Source organism: Amblyomma mixtum, chromosome 7, assembly GCF_055824585.1.
Source record: "Amblyomma mixtum isolate Tamu chromosome 7, ASM5582458v1, whole genome shotgun sequence".
In the NCBI taxonomy this organism is placed as follows: domain Eukaryota; kingdom Metazoa; phylum Arthropoda; class Arachnida; order Ixodida; family Ixodidae; genus Amblyomma; species Amblyomma mixtum.
In genome coordinates this window covers 58,462,646-58,481,920 of record NC_143018.1, presented here as the reverse complement: position 1 = coordinate 58,481,920, position 19,275 = coordinate 58,462,646, and the positions used below count along the sequence as shown (strand labels likewise).

The 19,275-nt window shown below is 49.2% G+C and overlaps 1 protein-coding gene across 14 annotated transcripts in view; it reads left to right on the top strand.

Annotated features, from left to right (window-relative positions):
• LOC149336181 (uncharacterized) overlaps positions 1–19,270 on the top strand; it is a 60,184-nt gene extending 40,914 nt beyond the window's left edge. For 7 of the 14 annotated variants that reach the window (XR_016284158.1, XR_016284163.1, XR_016284159.1 and 4 more), the window contains 5 exons: positions 1,365–3,863; positions 7,246–8,021; positions 9,065–9,901; positions 15,551–15,740; positions 18,785–19,270. Coding sequence is in view for 2 of the 14 variants with exons in the window: in XM_089552694.1 (XP_089408820.1) it covers positions 15,691–15,740; positions 18,785–19,043 (309 nt within the window). In the remaining 12 variants the exon portion in view is untranslated. Of the gene's footprint in view, positions 1–1,364; positions 3,864–7,245; positions 8,022–9,064; positions 9,902–15,537; positions 15,741–18,784 lie in introns of all 14 variants that reach the window. The other 7 variants (XR_016284165.1, XM_089552695.1, XR_016284161.1 and 4 more) reach the window with 6 other exon arrangements.
• Positions 19,271–19,275: the final 5 nt, after the last annotated feature.

The window sequence follows — 19,275 nt, the reverse complement described above, 5'->3', positions numbered from 1 at the left end:
GTGCCTCTCTGTGTTACACGCGCAGATATCATTTAGAGAGTGAAGCGCCCGCAGCGGCTGCCTCATTAGCCATTTCAGTGTTTCCTTTCTTCGCAGAACGGCGTCCACATTTTGATAGAGATCATGTGTAAAGATTCCCTTGCATTGCGCAATGCTAGAATATGTTAAAACCCTACTTGGTTGTTACTGAGCTATTTACTGCGGTTTCTCTCATCGCCCATTAGGACAGCTTCGGGTTGTTATCCTCACATGATTGCGAAGAAAACATTCCCATGCCCATGTGAGGGATGTTGTCCTTCTGCCTCAGAAAAACAAGTTCTCTAACGTTGCCGCTCATATTGCCACACATGGCCATAGGCGTTTCGTTCTATGCTACGCTGCCCTCAACGAACATTACCGCATTTTGCAGCTTTATTTTCCTAGGCGCTCCATTACCACGCGCGACTGGTAATGAGGAGACACCTGCGCTCTGCTGACTATATACATTGTTACCGTGCGCAGTAGTCCACACAGCCAGCGGTCTTCACCGTCCGTGTAGGCGAAACGTTAGATTGTACGCAGAAGCATGGTAAGAGAGGCAGGGGCAGCGTTGACAGCGAAACTACTGCACATGGTAACGAAGTAATGGTAGCAATATAAGAAGCTAGAATTCCTTTCATGACGTGTGGCTGCCGGCGCATCCGGTCAAATAGCAGCTAGACGGCGTCACTATTGCTGGAGCAGTTGCTAGAGCGTTGCTCCGCGCAAAGCTTCCTTCAAGAACCTAGTAAGTAGGGCGAAGTGTCACTTTATCTGGGGTTCAATTGCAATTGCATTGCACAGTGGTAGCGCATACTACGCATTCTGCACGTGCATGCTCTGCAGTCGCCTCATCGCTGCAACCTTACAAATTTGTCGAGGTCTGTAGACAAGTACCCGGTACCACCAATTGCCGGGAACACTGTGATCGTTATCGCTATTATCGCGTCCCTAACTAGCTCGCCCGATGGAAGGGTCTCGACCAGGACCATATGGCCGCGCTGCAGAGCTTTCGATGGGGCCTACTTTGAAGAAACAGACATGCGCAACCGAATTTTTAAATTAATATGCTTCACTCTTGTCTCCATGTCTCGGCTCCAACAGTGCAGGTCCACTTACTACGAACTTCGGATGCAACGAAAGCTATCAGTGTTACCGTCAGGTTCCTTATAACTGGGCTCGACTGTATTCACAGAGACAGGAACATAAGCACCACTGAAGTAAATTATTTGCCGCTCATCATGTCCTGTCAGGTTTCAAAGCTATAATAATAGAGAAGTAAAGTGGAGGTTTGTGGTTTGCTCAGTGTATCAGGACAGTGATGACTCGTTGCGGTTTTATTGCAGGTCCTGACAAGACGCCAACCGAGCACCGTCACGTGGACACCTGTACACGTGCGCGGAGAGCGACGCGCAGGTTTCAAGATTGCCTTCCCGGAAGTCTCCACCGCGCCAGTCTTCACTGTGCTGGCGTGTCAGTTCAAGAGCGACACTCCTACTGTTCTTCATGCGGGCGCCGATCGCTGCCTTTGCGACGGTGCCGATGTTCTTTCCATTCTGGTGAAAGTTTTTTTTTCTTTTCACACAACAAAAGGAGCCCACAGCAAAGCCCATAGACAGAAACGCCCTTATCAAAGACAACCCTAACTCTACAAAACATGAATATAAAAAAGCCGCAATGACCATCGTCCACAGCACCGCAGACAACAACTCACACTGGTTCGCGCCACCTACTCTCGATACCGCACAAGTCGCAGCCTCAAAAGCCGGATCTTCCACAGCCACAAAAGGTGCAGCATAACTGACACAGCCAGGACCACTACCAGGCCAGCTAGGCACACAGAAAAAGACACTACGGAGCAGCCACAGATACACTCACCGGGCTGGAGTAGCACGCTAGGCTAACAACCGCGCAGACCTCTCCTTTATTCATTAGTCTCTCTCTCTCACCACGACCATGCGTGTAGTAGGTACATGTGCCACAGAGGAACAAACGCGACTTCAAAGGTACCCAGTTCAAGAGGACGTGTCACCTTTCATGACCGCACAAAAAAAGCTTACTGCCGCTGCGACGATACTGGAGATCAAGACAACGGCGCCAACTATCAACCAGCCTTCGGAAACCTATGCAGCACGAAAGGCCACAGTTTCGACGACTGCCGTTATATCCTGTTGTAGGCCTAATGTAAAGGTACAAAGCGAACAACGTCCATGAAGCCATGACCATCGATTGTCGCAAAGGACATCATGTATTGCACTCTGTAGCCTTTCCCGTCCAGGCTGCAGGACTTCGTCGCCAGTGATTGTAACTGAACCTCACGACAGACTTCTTCTGGTGCTGTGCGACGGTACCTGTGGAGAGTTCACGAATATAACTCGTCGATTTCCTTAAAAGATGCCAAGCATTGTGCAAAAATGCCGTTTGTGCTCATTGCAGTAGAGATTGAGAAAGGGGCATTAACGTCATTGGAGACACATGGGAGAGGCCTTTGCCCTGCAGTGGATGTAGTCAGGCTGATGATGATGATGAATGTGAATTCAACTTCAAATAATTTAGTACAATTTGCTGAACGTATCACAGCTTCCACCGTGCACTTGGCAGAACCCACTCCCCGCTTAAACGACGAGATATCCGCGTGATGCCGTAGTCACTTTTTACTGCCCGAAGTCAGTCAGGAAATTAACGAACTGTTAATTCGTTCAGTTGGTTATTCGTGGTCATCGGCTTGCCGCCATGCTCGTGACACTGCTTGTGCCTGCAATTTATCCTTCTATATCCATCTCCGAATCAAATGTGTTGCATCTTTAAAATGCAACCCAACATGACCTGGACTCTCCACACGGGTCAAGCAGGAAGAGCGTCATGCGTGCTTTTTCGCACAGCGGTCGTCCACAAAATCGCTACAAAACTCGTCTACTATTCAGTACGGCAATATAGGTGATGTTCCAGCACTCACTTGAGCGATCAGCGTGTGCATTCGGCTTGTATCTGCACAATGAAAATCTTTTGATTGTAAAACTTCCTCGAAAATTTCCCTACGCATTCTCTTTTTCATTTCTGATCTCTACTCTTTATGAAACGCCCTCTAACGAAGCTCTTTAAGGTATTAAAGGGAAGTTTTCCCGAAAAAGTGTTTCGTTTTGAAAAGCAGAAGCTTATACTCGCAGCTTAAATTGCATTTACTTTGAACGCAAGCTGAGGAACGCTTCCGAGCCCACTACGCCATCCCAGCACAAACACTCGTCACAAGCAAGCTTTTCGAGCGTGGATGCAGCTGAGGAACGCGTAATTAACCGTGAGCAGCTAGGTCAACACATCATGCGGTGGCTTCAAAAGACAGAAGCAACATCAAGACGCACACAGTCGCACAGACCTCCAAATTCAATACTTTTCATGTTCCTTGTCCGCATACTAGGTAAGGGGCAAAGCTGTCATTTTATTTCTAGCAACTCAGCCTCCCACCCTTACGCTGCATGTCCTCAAAACGCTAGCGCATGAGGTGTAAGAGTACGAGCCCCTTTCTGGCATCTAAATGTGGCACTCCTCTCGGTACAGGTCGACAAATCGTGCTCACTGCCCGGTACTTCGCCGAAGTAGCTGCAATCTGGCTGTGAGGTGTGGACGCCATCGACGGACACCGGTACAACCACAACCAGAAGCTCTACGACTGCCGTTATTGCAAGGACTGCCAACAGTGCTCTAGCGAGAACTACGTGGATTACCTTCGATAATCCGAGAAGCGTTTTCTGGCTCCGCGCAACAATGCAGACTCCGATCACCGCCACACGGCCAGGGAGAGCCTTACACGTTCCCGTCCTGCACCTCCGAGTGACAAGAAAATTACGGTGAGTACACCCTCGACGCTTGACACATTCAAATCTAACCTCAAAAGTACTTTGTAGCTCTCGCCAATCTAACGTGGCCAGCCGGCTCTGCGAATGTTCCAGTGCGTTACTGCAGGCTTCAGCCACTTGCGTCGCGAAATTGGGGCCTACATTTGTAACAACGAGAGGTGCGCTCCTATAGGGTTCACAGCTTTTGTCGTGTCACTACGTCCTGCTTCGGCCGAGTGCTGAGACTTGTGTCTCAAATTATGCTGGTACAACGGTTATCGTGGATTAGGGACGCTGCTGAAACCTGCTTCCTCCCCTGGCAAGGTTCGATGCTGCGGCACTGTTGTTATCGGGGCGACAAACCTTCATGCAGGAGTCCTACTGCCCTTAATTCAGGGCCAAGACAGCCCTCAACCATTCAGAGAGGACAGTACTTTGTCTCACTGCCGTGTTTGGAAAAATTCACTCACTGCCTGCACGGTGAAACAAGTGAAGCACGCCCAGGTTTCGTGGACACTAGAATCACTGCAAGAATTTTCCAGTGACTCCACTGGACACCATCAAGCATCACCTGTTCACCGTTAGTAGCGAATGCCTCTTACCTGCAAGAGGATATTTTTAACTTGCAGTTTGGAGTAAACTAAAGACCTGGGATGTTCTGACGTGAATATCATAATTATCATCGCCATTTCTTCCTCCTCGCTGAAAAGCCTCACCTGCAAAATGGTTCCTCCGCCCACACCAATTCTTGTTGACGAACGGGGTTGTCAGAATACTGCCTTTGTCACCCGCGATGGCTTGTACTAATTCGAAGCTATGCATTTCGGCCTCTGCAACGCTCCTACACCTTCGAGCGCATGATGGACTCGCTGCTTCATGGTAGATGAGGTTCTTGCGCTACCCAGATGACGTTGCCATTTTTTCTCTCCCATGTTCGAAAGCCACAGTATTTATGCCATCCTTACCGTCTTCCATCGCACTGGTCTCCAACTGACCTCCAAGAAGTGCAGCTCCAGCCGCGCCAAATTAAGTGCCGCGGCCACTTGGCCAATGTCTCTGGTGTAAATTAGCCTAACCCTGACAAAGTTTGTGCCATTCGCGAGAAGCGTTCCCCAAGCATTGTGCGAAGTTTCCTCGGGCGCTCCTCGTGTTTCTGCGGATTTATCTCGAACTTCGCAGACACGGACTGTCCCCTTACGACCCTCCTGAAGGAGGAGGATGTAACTTTCTTCAGGAGCCTTGACCAAGCTCGCGCCTTCACAGTACCTGTCGTAACCCTCAATGCTCCTCCTGTGCAGGCCCATTTGAACCCCTCTGTGCCTACGGAACTTCCCAGAGGTGCCAGTGACCATGGTGGCCATCCTTGTGCAGCGCCAGCACGCTCACTTTCGTGATATCACCTACGCCAGCCGCCTGATATCTCCCTCAGAACATAATTATTCCTTTATGGAGTGGGAGTGCCTGGCATTTGTTTGGGTGTTAATGAAATTCAGCCCTTTTTTTTGTTTGGGAGGCCCTTCTGCGTTGTTACAGACCAGCATGCCTTGTGTTGGCTGTCCTCTCTTAAAGGCCGTACAGGCCGTCTTCGCCGCTGGGCATTGCGCTTGCAGGAGTACACATTTATTGTTGTCTACAAGTCCGGCCAGCTGCACCAAAACACTGACTGTTTGTCCCGCCGTCCTGTCGTTCCTCTTGATTCTCACACCTGTGATACCGACGATTCTGTTTTCGCCATATTGGTTTGGTTTCGTTTGGTTCGGTTTATGGGGTTTAACGTCCCAAAGCGACTCAGGCTATGAGAGACGCCGTAGTGAAGGGCTCAGGAAATTTCGGCTACCTGGGGTTCTTTAACCTGCACTGACATCGCACAGTCCACGGGCCTCTAGAATTTCGCCTTCATAGAAATTCCATCCCCGCGGCCGGGATCAAACCCGCGTCTTTCGGATCAGCTTCCTAGCACCACTGAACCACCGCGGCGGCCTGTTCGTGTTGGACTTTCTGCACATCGGTGACGACCAGCGTCGTGATCCGTCTCTGCGCCTTATAGACGACCGCCTCCGCAGCCACCCTTGCGATCCTGCTCTGCGCTTGTTCGTGCTGCATCACGATACACTGTACCGATGCCGTATGCGCCCAGACATCGCCGAGCTCGTGCTTACTGTCCCGACCCATCTCTGCTCCACAGTACTTGCCCAGCTTCATGACGCTCCTACTGCAGGGAATTGAAAACATTTAAGCAGTTATCTTCTGGCTTCAATAGTTAATTATTGCGATGCTTTGGGTGATCTCGAGTTGCTTAATCACAGAAGAATTTTTTTCACCGCATAGGCAGCACAGGGCGTGAAGATGGAAAGGTAAAATAAAATTTATGAGAGCCGCCATAGTGGAAGTCCCTGTAGTTCTCTAATGTGCCTGACATCGCACAGCAGACGGGCGTTTTCGCAATTCATTGCGTTGTATCTCGCACGTTGGAATCCCTGCCTGCCGCAAGTTAGCCTCCAGCTTTACTAGCACATGTACGTTATATGCAGCGAGAAATTGTATGACAGCACCCAGAACGCTGTACGACAAATGGCTGCGCCACAATTTCGATACGAATGTCGGAAAAAAACTGCCGCCAATACGAATGTCTGAAAAAAACTGCCGCCACATGGAGGTCAGCCAGTGGGAAGTACATATATATGAACGGCATGTGAAAGATTGTCTTAAGTGGCGATGTTCGGCTTACTGTGTGCGTCATACGGCCGCTTCATGACGTCACATTATTCTGCTTGCCCTCACTGGTGTTTTCTGTACCATCTGCGAGTCCACACACATGCCGCCGACGTTTCTTCTAATGGGACTAGTAAAGCATTAGCATTGAAATTCTTCTGTGAGTCCGAACTGACATGTAGGCTCTGCTCACTGCCGTGTAAAGTGCTAAACGTTTCGTCATGTGGCGCAGAAACAAGGGCTGGCACCGCCACTCACTCGGTATTTCGTGTTATCCCCTGTTGTTCGTTTACGGGGAGAGTACCACTTTCTTTAGCATTATCTCCCGAGACGCTCTTTTTGTCCTTGCAAACTTAGCGCAAATACAAACCATCTAGCATGGTAGCATGGAAAACAAACGTTTTCCATGCTACCTTATTACTCCAGTACACCTGTCTTGGCAGCCCTCAATGACGAGGAACCTAACTTCCCCCAATGTAGAGTACGGGATGCTTTCCAAGTCTGAACATCGATGAAGCCATCTTCTCCCGCGAATGCTTCCAAGGTTACGAACGTATGAACTACTGAAATAAATTCTATTGCAGCTCATTACGTCCCGATAGATTTAAGAAATAAAAAAGTGATAAATATATGGATCATCGCGGTGTCAGGACTGCACTGGCTCGTTTCGCATTTATCGCAGGTTTAGACAAGACGCCAACCAGATACCTGACTCCGGCTGTATCAACGAACTCTCTCGTGATACCCGCAAACCTGTGCGGCCAGAGGTACAAGAAGTGTTCGAAGACTGTCGCCATTCTGACCGTCCCGCAAGTCTCCGCCACGCCAAGGTACGCTGCAGCGGTGAACCAAGTCGAATGCGGCATCCATGCTGTTCTTCATGTGGGCGCCGATCGGTGCCTCCGTGACGGAGTCGCTGCTCTTCCACTCATGGTCAAGTAAGACAAACAGAAACACCGCTTAGAAAGATAATCATGACGCTACAACACCAATATCACCAAAACCACTACGACTACTACGACCACAACAACAACAACGAAGCCAACATCGTCGCCAACATCCACTGCCGACCACCAACTCCCGTCACCTCAGAAGTCACATCCCCAAAGTCGGAACTTCCGCGACTACGAAAGGTAGACGATGACTACCACAACCAGGACAGCTACCACCCCACCTAAGTACACACGAGAAGAGAGCGCAGCGAAGCTATTAACACAACTCGCACAACACACACTAACACAACTCCCGAGGTTACCTGTTCATTACTGTTAGAACTAAAACCTCGGACGACAAAGACTGTCGAGGCCATCACAAATTTATCACGGCGCGCCAGCATGACAAACATGCATCACGAACGGCAGTTTTAAAGACAGCCACTATATCCTGGAGTATCCCTCATGGAGAAATACAAGAGCCGGCATTTTGCAGAGCCATGCCTACTGTGGGACGGAACCTACGGTGAGTATAACAATTTGTCGATTTTTTTAAAAGACGCTGTCTACAGCAATATTTACTATGCACATAGTTTTCTACAAACGCCACCTGGGCTACTAGGAAGAGAAAGACTAAGAAAGCGGCGTTAAAGGCGCCACAAATTCATTCTGGCAAACATGATAAAAGCTGGCTATCAGATAATTTAATTGGTCGGTTATCCTTCACTCTGTTACCAAAAAATGTCAGCGTTAATGACTTTTAAATATGCTGCTGTATTTGACTGCGCTTGCGCAGCACTTAATGTGATGCCGGGGTCACATACTAGTTAACCTGGCCGTGGTTCAGTTCATTCCGGGAGGCTGGCATATACACCCCGTACTTATCGCTATGGTTATCAGTCTAGAAAGTAGGACCACCTGTTGATTTAACATTGCCTCGAGTGCAAGTGTGCCCGGCGTGCTTTTTGTTTGCGGGTTTTTGGCCGGGGGGGGGGGGGGGGGGGGGTCGAAGGATCCGTATTAGTTTATCCGACAGAGGGCGCGCACTGCGCCATTTGTGAGCTCTATACCTCGTTACTGGTGTTCGTCACCACCCTGCCGCCATGCTATAGACGCTTAACGGGAGCTGCCTGCTCAGATCCAATTTTCTTTTGCTGTTCCCATTTCGGCCTCGAAGGAGTTGCATCGCTTTGAAACCGCCGTTTTCTTAAATACCTAAATTCGCATTTATTGTTCTTAGTGCAAGCTTCTAGCATAGGGGAATGAAACAGTTACAGGCGAGAACAGAACAGAAACGCATTCCATACCAAATTATTACTCGGGTACACCTGTCTTGACTGCCCTAAGTGACGGGAAGGCTAACAAAGAGTACGGAATGCTTCCCAAGTCTGAACATAGATGAGGCCATCTTCTCCTATACATGTTCTCAAGGGTCGTATGAGCCACTGAAGTAAATTCTTTACAGCTCATTACGTCCCGATAGAATCAGTAACTGAAAAGAGTGACAAATATATGAATTTTCGCGGTGTCAAGGCTGTAATGGTTCGTTGCGGATTTTTTGCGGTTTAGACAAGACGCCAACCGGCACCTGACTCCGGCTGTATCAACGAACTCTCTCGCGACACCCGGAAAGCTAAGCGGACAGAGGCACAAGCAGTGTTCGAAGACTTTCGCCATTCTCGCCATCCCGGAAGTCTCCGCCAAGCCACGCTACGCTGCAGCGGTGAACCAGGTCGAATGCGGCACTCCTGCTGTTCTTCATATGGGCGCCGATTGGCGCTTTTATGATGGAGTCGCTGCTCTTCCAATCATCGTCAAGTAAAACAAACAGAAACACCGCTTACAAAAATAATCACAACGCTATACAACACAAACATAACTATAACGACTACGACTACTACGACCACTACAACAACACCGAAGCCAACATCCACTGTGCACCACAGACTCCCGCTACCGCAGAAGTCACATTCCCAAAGTCGGAACTTCCGCGACCGCGAAAGGTACACGATGACTGGCACAACCAGAACAGCTGCCACCCCACGTACGTACACAAGAGAAGAGAATGCAGCGAAGTTACTAACACAACTCAGGCAACACACACTAACACAGTTCAAGGTTACCTGCTCGCTAGGACGTGGACCTCAAAACTAAAACCTCGGCCGAGAAAGACGGTCAAGGCTATCACGAAGCTATCCCGAAGCGCCAGCAAACCAACGCATGACGAACAACAGTTTCGAAGGCTACAACTATAACCTGGAGTGTCCCTCATGGAACAATATAAGAGCCGAGACATCTGCAGAGCCATGGCCAGCAATTGGCGCAGGACACATCATGCATCGTACTCTGTAGCCTCCCCTGCTCAGGCTCCAGGACTACTGCTGGTGCTGTGGGACGGAACTTGCGGTGAGTACATGGACAATATCTTAATTTTTTTGAAGGATGCTGCCTATAGCACTGTTTAATATGCACGTTGTAAAAACGCCACCTGTGCTTTTCGCAAAACAAAAACTGAGAAAGCTGTTTTTTAGGCATGTCAAATTTATTCTGGCAAAAATGATAAGAGCTGAGCATTTGGTAATTAAATTTCTCTCTGAAATCAACATTGTAAACGTTAATGACTTTTAAATGTGCTGCTGCATTTAACTGCGTTTGCGCATCAGTGTCGCGACATCTCATGCCCCGCCTAAATGGTGAACTCTTAACGTCACGCAGGGATCACGTAATCTCACTCTATTAAATCACGCAAGAGAGTGCAGAGACCCATTAATTGGAAAAAATGAATACTTCGCAAACCCGCCCGTTCCGGTCTCCTTAAATGAACAAGGTAGCAATTGCTCATTATCATCCTCCCACGCGTAGCCTACTGCTTCCTAGGACAGGGAAGCATTTCATCCATCTTGCGGGATGGATGGAAAACTTTATTTAGCAAGAGAATTCTAGGCCCGCCGGCCTCCTGGGTATCTGCAAGACCCCACTCACGGTGCAAACGTTAATGTAGTTTGGTCGATGACGTATGCGACCCGACTGTCAGCGATCTTCTGCCTTGCCAGGTCCGCTGACCACTGTGAGGTCTGCCAGTCCGCCCAGGTTCAGAGAGGCACCGGCCCGGCAGGGGGAGGGGACGCCGGGCATGTTAGGAGGATGTGGGTAAGGGTGGCCTTGGGGTGGTCTCACAAGGTGCATATTGGGTGTCACGGCATTGATTTGGAAAGATTGGCTGCACGATTGGAGCGTTTGCTGGCGATGCCAGATTGACTGTTCTCTGGTAGTCAGGGATGGGTGGGTTGGTGGGTAGATTAGGCGCTTAGTGTGGGAGTTTGCGGTGGGATCAGCAAGAGTGCATACGCTCCTTCGAGAAATCCTCCACGAGGTCCGCCACGAGGTACGCAACAGTTGTGGTGGACGTTGCGGGGTACCAACACGGATCCCTCTGTTCCTCGACGCAGCCGCAGAGTTGTTGGATTATCACCCCTTCCACTGGATATGCCTCGGGACGGCGACGCCGAGCAAGCAGCACCCGCGGCGGGCCACTCGCAGCATCACCGCGAACCGCGCACCTTTGCTGGAATGTCCGATGAAGACGTCGATGAGTAGCTCACTAATTACGAGCGGGTAAGCCGGTACAACCGATGGGATGCTGCAGTGAAGCTAGCCAACGTCGTATTCTTTTTGGAAGCGACAGCCCTGATTTGGTTTGAAAATCATGAAGACTCCCTCACCACGTGGGTCCGTTTTACAGAAGAGATTAAGAAGTGTTTCGGTGATGGATCTGCCAAAAAGAAACGAGCTGAACAAACGCTGCTTCAACGGGCCCAATTACCTGGTGAGACTTGCACCATGTACATCGAGGACATCAAAAAACTGTGCCGGGTAGTGAATTCACGGATGTCTGAAGAAGATAAGGTTGGGCACTTACTTAAAGGGATCGCAGAAGTTTACAACTTCCTTATTAGCAAAGACAGCTTGAAGTCTACTGCCGACGTCATCAAGCACTGCAGAACGTTCGAGGCCCTGAAGCTTCGTGGTATTGTCCCGAAATTTGGACGCCTGGCCAATGTCACCTCCGTCGCCAGCGTTGACTTCGCTGCTCCAGTGCCGATGGCTGACATGATTCGACAAATTGTGCGCGAGGAACTCCTCCGGCATCAAGAACCTGTGCACCGTGATGACGCCCAGCAGGAAGGTTGCGCATTGCAGGCAGAGCCCGCGACACTATCCACTTCTTGGGTTCCAGCTGGCAGTGCGCAGAACTTCGCCGACCGGAGACCCTGCGATTTACGGTCCGCCTCCCAGTCTGTGGGAAGACGGCGCGCCTACACGTGACTTCGCGCGACAGCAGCCTCGACCCGAGTACAACCAACGTTTTGACCCCGCTTGGCAGGCACCATACGTTGACCGCTGGCGCCCTGCACCAGTGTGTTACCGCTGTGGCATGACCGGACACATATCCCGATATTGCCGCCGACGAGGCCCGATGCAACAAGACCGCCGCCCGTGGCCGAACCCTTCTCTTAACCCCGATGTTGAAGTTCAGCGCCCAACGCCACCATCTTCTTGGGGTAACTACCGTGCGGCACTGTTGCGAAACTCCTCGCCTGCCTCTGACCGCAGCCTGACACCACCAACTTCACGTCAACGACGATTAGTTCCACTTGGTGTCTGCTCCGCGAATGTTATTATCGGTGGACAAATGTTCAGAACTGAATTTACTGTGCTGTCACGTTCTACGCATGACGTCATACTTGGGATTGACTTTTTGCAGCCATGTGGTGCAGCATTCGATTCTCGCACAGGATGGATTTAATTGAACGCTACTCTGATGTCGGCTCTAGTGGAAAGCTCCTCATGATTTCGGAGCGTTCTCTGTGTCGCAGGACACAGTTGTTCCGGCGACGTCCGCCGTATTCGTGCCGGTTCTTTCATCTAAAATTTTGTGCGACGCCTTTCACGCCGTGGTGGAACCCACTGCACTTACATGCGCTATGAAAAGGCCTCGTGCCTCGTTGCATAGTCCCCGTGACGGGTGGCCACACCGCGCTGTGGACAGTGAACTATTCGGAAGAGCCCGCCGTATTACCTCGTAGCATGAAACTTGCGCATTTCGAGGATGGTTTGTCTGTTTCAATCGCGGCGCTAAGTAATCACGCTTTTGAAGAGCTGGAACACCCCTGTGAAGAGTCCAAAGTTCAGGCTATGGTTAATGAGTCCCTTTCCACAACCGAGCGCCGGATTTTGGTGGAACTGCTTTCGAAGTATGCCACTGTGTTTGATTTCTCTAGAGAAAATCTAGCACCCATTCCACGTTCTCGCATTCATCATGTGATCGACACCGGCTCCGCACCTCCAATACGACAGAGGCCTTACCGCGTATCGCCGACCGAACGTGAGCTAATAGACCAACAAGTTCAGGACATGTTAAACCGAGGAGTTATCCAGGAATTCTTAAGCCCTTGGGCGGCTCCAGTTATCCTCTTAAAGAAGAAAGATAATACGTGGCGATTCTGTGTGCACAATAGTCGCCTGAATGCCATCACCAAAAAAGACGTGTATCCGCTCCCACGCATAGACGATGCCATCGACTGTCTTCACTCCGCCTCATACTTCTCCTCAGTTGATTTGAGATCACGTTACTGGCAAATACCAATGAACCCGAACGACAAAGAAAAGACGGCGTTTGTCACACCTGACGGGCTGTATGAATTCAACGTTATGCCTTTTGGACTTTGCAATGCACCTGCCACATTTGAAAGATTTATGGACACTATTTTGCGTCGTCTGAAGTGGCAGATTTGTTTGTGTTATTTGGACGATGTTGTGATCTTTGGGAAGACATTTAACGAACATAACAGCCGCCTCGCTATCGTCCTCGACTGCATTGAAAAAGCGGGCCTGGTCCTTAACTCTAGTGTAACTTTGGCGAACGCCAAATAATTAACCTTGAAAGCCCGATCTGATGGGCGAAGTTGGTTGTACATGATATGATTGAAACAGCGCAAGGCCGAAGGCCAAAAAAGAGCAGAGGAAAGGAGAAAAAAGGACAACACAGCGCTGAAGCTGTCAGCGCTGTGTTGTCCTTTTCCTCCTTTCCTCTGCTCTTTTTTGGCCTTCGGCCTTGCGCTGCTTCAATCATATCATGCCAAATAATTGTCCTCGGTCACTTGGTTCATAAGGACGGGGTCTGGCCGGATCCCCAGAAAGTTGAGGCTGTCACCAACTTCACAGCGCCGAAATCAGTCGAGGAACTTCGCAGTTTTTTAGGGCTATGCTCGTATTTTCGCCGTTTCGTTCCGCGGTTTGCCGACGTCGCCTCCCCTCTCACCTGCCTTCTGCAAAAAGACGTGCCATTCCAGTGGACCCCTGACTGTGAGTCTGCATTCCGCCATCTGAAATTTCGCCTAACTTCGGGCCCTATCCTGCGCCATTTCTGCCCGTCTGCTGCCACCGAAGTTCACACCGACGCCAGTGGTGTCGGAGTTGGCGCTGTGCTCATCCAGCGCCGCAGCGGACAACAGCATGTGATGGCTTATGCCAGCCGGTCGCTGAGCAAGTCGGAAGGGAACTACACAGTTACCGAACAAGAGTGTCTCGCGGTAGTTTTGGCTGTGCAGCGCTTTCGTTCCTACCTGTACGGCAATGCTTTTACCATCGTCACGGATCATCATTCGCTCTGTTGGCTCGTAAACCTCCGTGACCCATGCGGCCGACTTGCCCGCTGGGCTTTACGGCTACAAGCGTTCAACTTCACAGTCGTGTACAAAAGTGGCCGTCAACATGCCGACGCTGACTGTCTCTCGCGCTTGCCACTTCCGACGACTGGTTGCGACGGCGACAACTTCGACGACTACCTCGCTTCTGTATCACCAACATTTCCTGATCCTAACCAATTCAAGACTGAACAGCGCAAGGACACGACGTTAACGGCCCTCTTCGACTCCGCCAGTCATTCCACTGCTGCCCGTTTCTGTATTCGCGCCGGTTTACTTTACAAGAAGAATTTCACACCCGGTGGTGCACGGTTTCTTCTCGTCGTGCCGGAAAGCCTTCGCATACCTGTCCTTCAACTGATGCACGACAATGCCATGTCTGGCCACTTGGGAGTTGCTCGTACCCTTCACCGCACACAAGAACGGTCTTACTCGCCCAAAATGCGCCAAACGATTCAACAATACGTAGCCAGCTGTGTCCAGCGCCAGCGTTTTAAGCTTCCTACGTCCTGTTCGCCAGGCCAGCTACACCCTATGAAACCTCCGACCACACCATTTGAGCAAGTAGGCATTGACCTGTTAGGCCCTTTTCCACGGTCTGCGAATGGCGGAGGTCGGAGAGTAGAGGAAAACGAAGCTGGTCGGCCTGGCTGGTTTGAGCTCTCCGCCCCGTCATAATACCTCTCGAAAAGACGTCCCAGACGTGCTCAGTGCCAACTGAGTACGTAACAATACACTAAGTTCCAGAAATTGACCATAGCACCTACGATGTGCAACCATGAGAGCCGGTAAGCCTCATCATGTGACTGCCTGACTTCTAGACGGCTACTTGCAACCTCTCGCCGTGATCGGTGGTCACTATAGAATATATGAGCTACACGCACAAGAGTCTGCAAACTTAGTAAAAATGAGCTACACGCAAAAGAGTCTGCAAACTTTGTAAAAATGTGAAAGGTAAAGGCGGCAAGAGTGAGTCGCAAGGAAACGAAAATTAGCGTTTTGTTGTTTATTTTTTTTGGTGAAATATGATTGTGACAACTCCTGTTTTTTCCCTACTCTATCATTCCGCTCTACAGCTGCATATAGTTTCTGCGGACGATGACAAAGGCAGGTGGTGAACAGGACTCTACGCTCTAAGCAGGAGTAAAAAGGGTGCAAACTCGTCCCCTGGCAGACACTCGTTTAAAAGGGATTGCGCGAGAGTAGAGCTTAGTCCCCTTTTGCTCCCATATGGGTGTAATCGTGTCTAGTATGCAGCACAGAGACGCGATTCGCAGGGATTGCCAGATAACGTAGGCAACGCGCAAACTGAAGACAGCGGGCCTAAACTCACAGGGCTCACGTGCAGGGAGAACTGACGAGCAGCGACTGCCAAGACCACCACAGCTCGCAAGCAGCCTTGTGGACTCGACCCAGCGGCGGTTCAATTTCCTCTACTCGCCATCAACATCGCCTAATCAGCTCTGAGCAGTGACAGCGCCACGTGCCATGTTCTTCGTCAGCTTTTGGTCCAGCCACCCGATCAACATCTGTGAATGGTGAGGCGTCTTTGAACAGCTCGGTGTATGCACTAGACCCTAAGACATCTAACGTGTGCTTTGTCTTGCTCTTTTGTGCTATCCACCACGGCCTTTCCATTCGACACTCGATTGGAGCTCTCAAAACACTTAAGCAGTCGTCTCCTGGCTGACATAGTTAGCCAGTGTGATGTTTTGGGTGACCTCCAATTGCTTAAACATGAAAACATTTTTCACCGCACACACAGCGCGGGGCATGAAGATGGAAAGGTAAAATAAAATTCTAAATTGGGGTGTTTAACGCCCGAAGCAACAAATGGGTTATGAGATACGCCATAATGGAAGGCCCTGTGGTTCTTAACGAGCCCTGACATCGCACGGCACACGGATGTTTTTGCATTTCGTTGTTTAGTATGTCGTCCGTTGGAATCCTTGTCGCAAGCTAGCCTCCAGCTTGACTTAGCTCATGTAAGCTCTATACAACGAGAAATCCTTTGACGCCATCCGGAACACTGTACGACAAATGGTTGCGTCACAATTTTGATACGAATGTCCGAAAAAAACTGCCACCGCGTGGAGGTCAATCAATCAATCAATCAATCAATCTTTATTTTGCATTTTTAGTACAAATAAAAATGCAGGGAGTGGGGACAAAAAGCTGCTCTGAGGCAAGCTTGACTGGGTCCCCACCCCATTTACATGGCAGTTTGTGCAGCAGTTATGCATGAAATGTTGAATGTTTAAAAGAGAACAATTCACAGCACATGCAATTTTCACGCAAGAAATTAATAATGTTGCAAATGCAGTCTTGTTACAATATAAAAAAAAATACAAGAAAATGCAACAAACACTCGCGTGATAGCAGACCTGAAAAATGACAATGTTAATAAACAAACTCGCCTGAATATTAGGGAAAAGAAATAGTAAAGACAAATGGACACAACTGCAGTACTCTGGGATGAAATGACGTTTTACAAAAGCTCTGCTTTTCGTTATGAAGATGGTTGACACTGTTAAACGCCATGAAACTGGTTGATGAAATGAAGTTTTATATTACATTTAGTGGCTGTTCGCAGGTCGATTTCCTTTATTAATAATTTGTTCAATAATCTCGGAAGGCGATTTTCGACGCTATCTAGCCCGTGTGTTAGCCTGGTGAATGGCACGTGCCATGTTCCTTTATTCCTAAATACATACCCCCTGTCAGGAACGCTCTTTAAATTACATAAAGACAGAAATGCATTGTTATTAGTTTTTAAGCTATATTTATATCTCATCGACAGGTTAAAGTCATATAATGTTGGAAAAGGCATAATTTTGTATTCATAATAGGTATTGTGTAATGGGCTTTCACTTGGAATGTTGACTACGTGACGAAGGGCTTCCTTCTGCAGAGAAAAAATCTTATTTATGTTTTCTTTTGATGTTCGGCGAGTGGGAAGTATATATAGACGAACGACGTGCACAGGATTGACTGAAGTGGCCATGTTCGGCTTACTGTGTGCGTCATACGGCCGCTTCATGAAGTCACTATATTTTGCTTGCCATCGCTGGTATTTTGTGTACCATCTGCGAGTACAGACACATGCCGTCGCCGTTTCTCCTAATGGAAGTAGTAAAGCATTAGCATTCAAATTCTTCTGTTGCTCACTGCCGTGTAAAGTGCTAAACGTTTCTGTCATATATGACAGAAACAAGGGCTGGCATCGCCACTCACTCGGTATTTCGTGTTATCCCCGGTAGTCCAATTCCCGAAGAGTGCCACTTTCTTTAGCATTATCTTCCGAGACGCTCTTTTTGACCTTAGAAACATTGCACTAACGCAAACCAACCAGCCCAAACCAAGCTTTTGCTGCTCTTTATGATGCGTGCGATTAGCCACGGCTTCCGTTTTTTGTTTTTTTTTGCTTCGAGCAGTAGGTCACATGAGCCTTGCGCGCTATGCTCTCACTTGTAGTTATTTTCGTACATCTTCTCCTCTTTAATGAAGTATTTGCTGGCCCTATTGTTGAGCCCATTAACACCCAACTGGGCCAGACAGTGCTCGTTAAGAAAAAATACTTGATACCAACAGCAATCATGAAGAATACAGACAATGCATTCTCGTAATTGTCAACCTTACAACGCCCATGGTAGCGCAAAGGCCTCTCCCATTATCTCTCCAAATAAACCAGTACTGGGCCAGCTGAGCATTACAAAATTGAGTCATGTGCCGTTTTAGCTGTTATCGCCCCAAGCGATCTTAGGTATTTCTTACTGTGCTGTTTTGTCAGCCCTCTAGAAAGGTGCCACGTTCTTAGCGGCATTAATTTACTACATGCTATAGTTAGCTGGCTCTACTGATCGTAGGTCGCCTTATGTTCTGAGAAGCAGGCTTTCAGGAGCCGCCCGCGCTGTGCTCTTGCTTAGCTCTACTCACCATAGCCAGTACTGTTAATGGTATTCACTACCTTTCAGCACACTTTGATCTAACTGAGCATGGTGCCACTCGAAAGGAATTGGTCGATAATTTTGGGATTAGTCACTAAACCAACAGTACTGTAGCCGCCGCGGTTCCTCATTCGGTTAATAAGCCGAGAGCCCGCGTTCAATCCTGGCCACAGCGACCGGGTTTCGATGGAGGCGAAACGCAACAGACGCCCCTGTGCTGTGCGATATCAGCGCATATGTGTCTTTTCTGGACGTTAACCCCGCCATTTTTAATTTTATACCGAAATTCGCATTCACTGTTCTATTCGTGTTTCCAGTGAAACGGAAAGAAGCATTTACAGCCGGGGACAAAAACGCTTCTCATACTACCTTATTACTCGGGTACACCTGTCTTGACAGCTCTCATTGACGGGGACCCTAACTTCCCCTAACGTAGAGTACGAAATGCTTCCCAAGTCCGAACACAGATGAAGTCATCTTATCCCATGAATGCTCCCAAGGGTACGAACGTGAGCTACTGAAGTAAATTCTTTGCAGCTCATTACATCCCGACAGATTTAAAAACTAAAAAAGTGACAAATATATGGATCCTCGCGGTGTCAGGACTGCAATAGCTCGTTGCGCATTTATTGCAGGTTTAGACAAGACGCCAACCGGCACCCGACTCCGGCTGTATCAACGAATTCGCTCGTGACACCCGAAAACCTGTGCGGACAGAGGCACAAGCAGTGTTCGAAGACTGTCGCCATTCTCGCAATCCCGAAAGTCTCCACCACACCAAGCTACGCTGCAGCGATGAACCAGGTCGAATGCGGCATTCCTGTTGTTCTTCATGTGGGCGCCGATCGGCGCCTCCGTGACGGAGTCGCTGCTCTTCCACCCATGGTCAAGTAAAACAAACAGAAACACCGCTTACAAAAATAATCATGACACTACAACATTAATATCACCAAAACCACTACGACCACTACAACAACAACGAAGCCAACAATCGTCGCCAACATCAACTGCAGACTACCAACTCCCGTTACCTCAGAAGTCACATCCCCAAAGTCGGAACTTCCGCGACTACAAAAGGCAGACGATGACTGCCACTCTGGGTTTTTTTGCGCAAAAGACACGACAC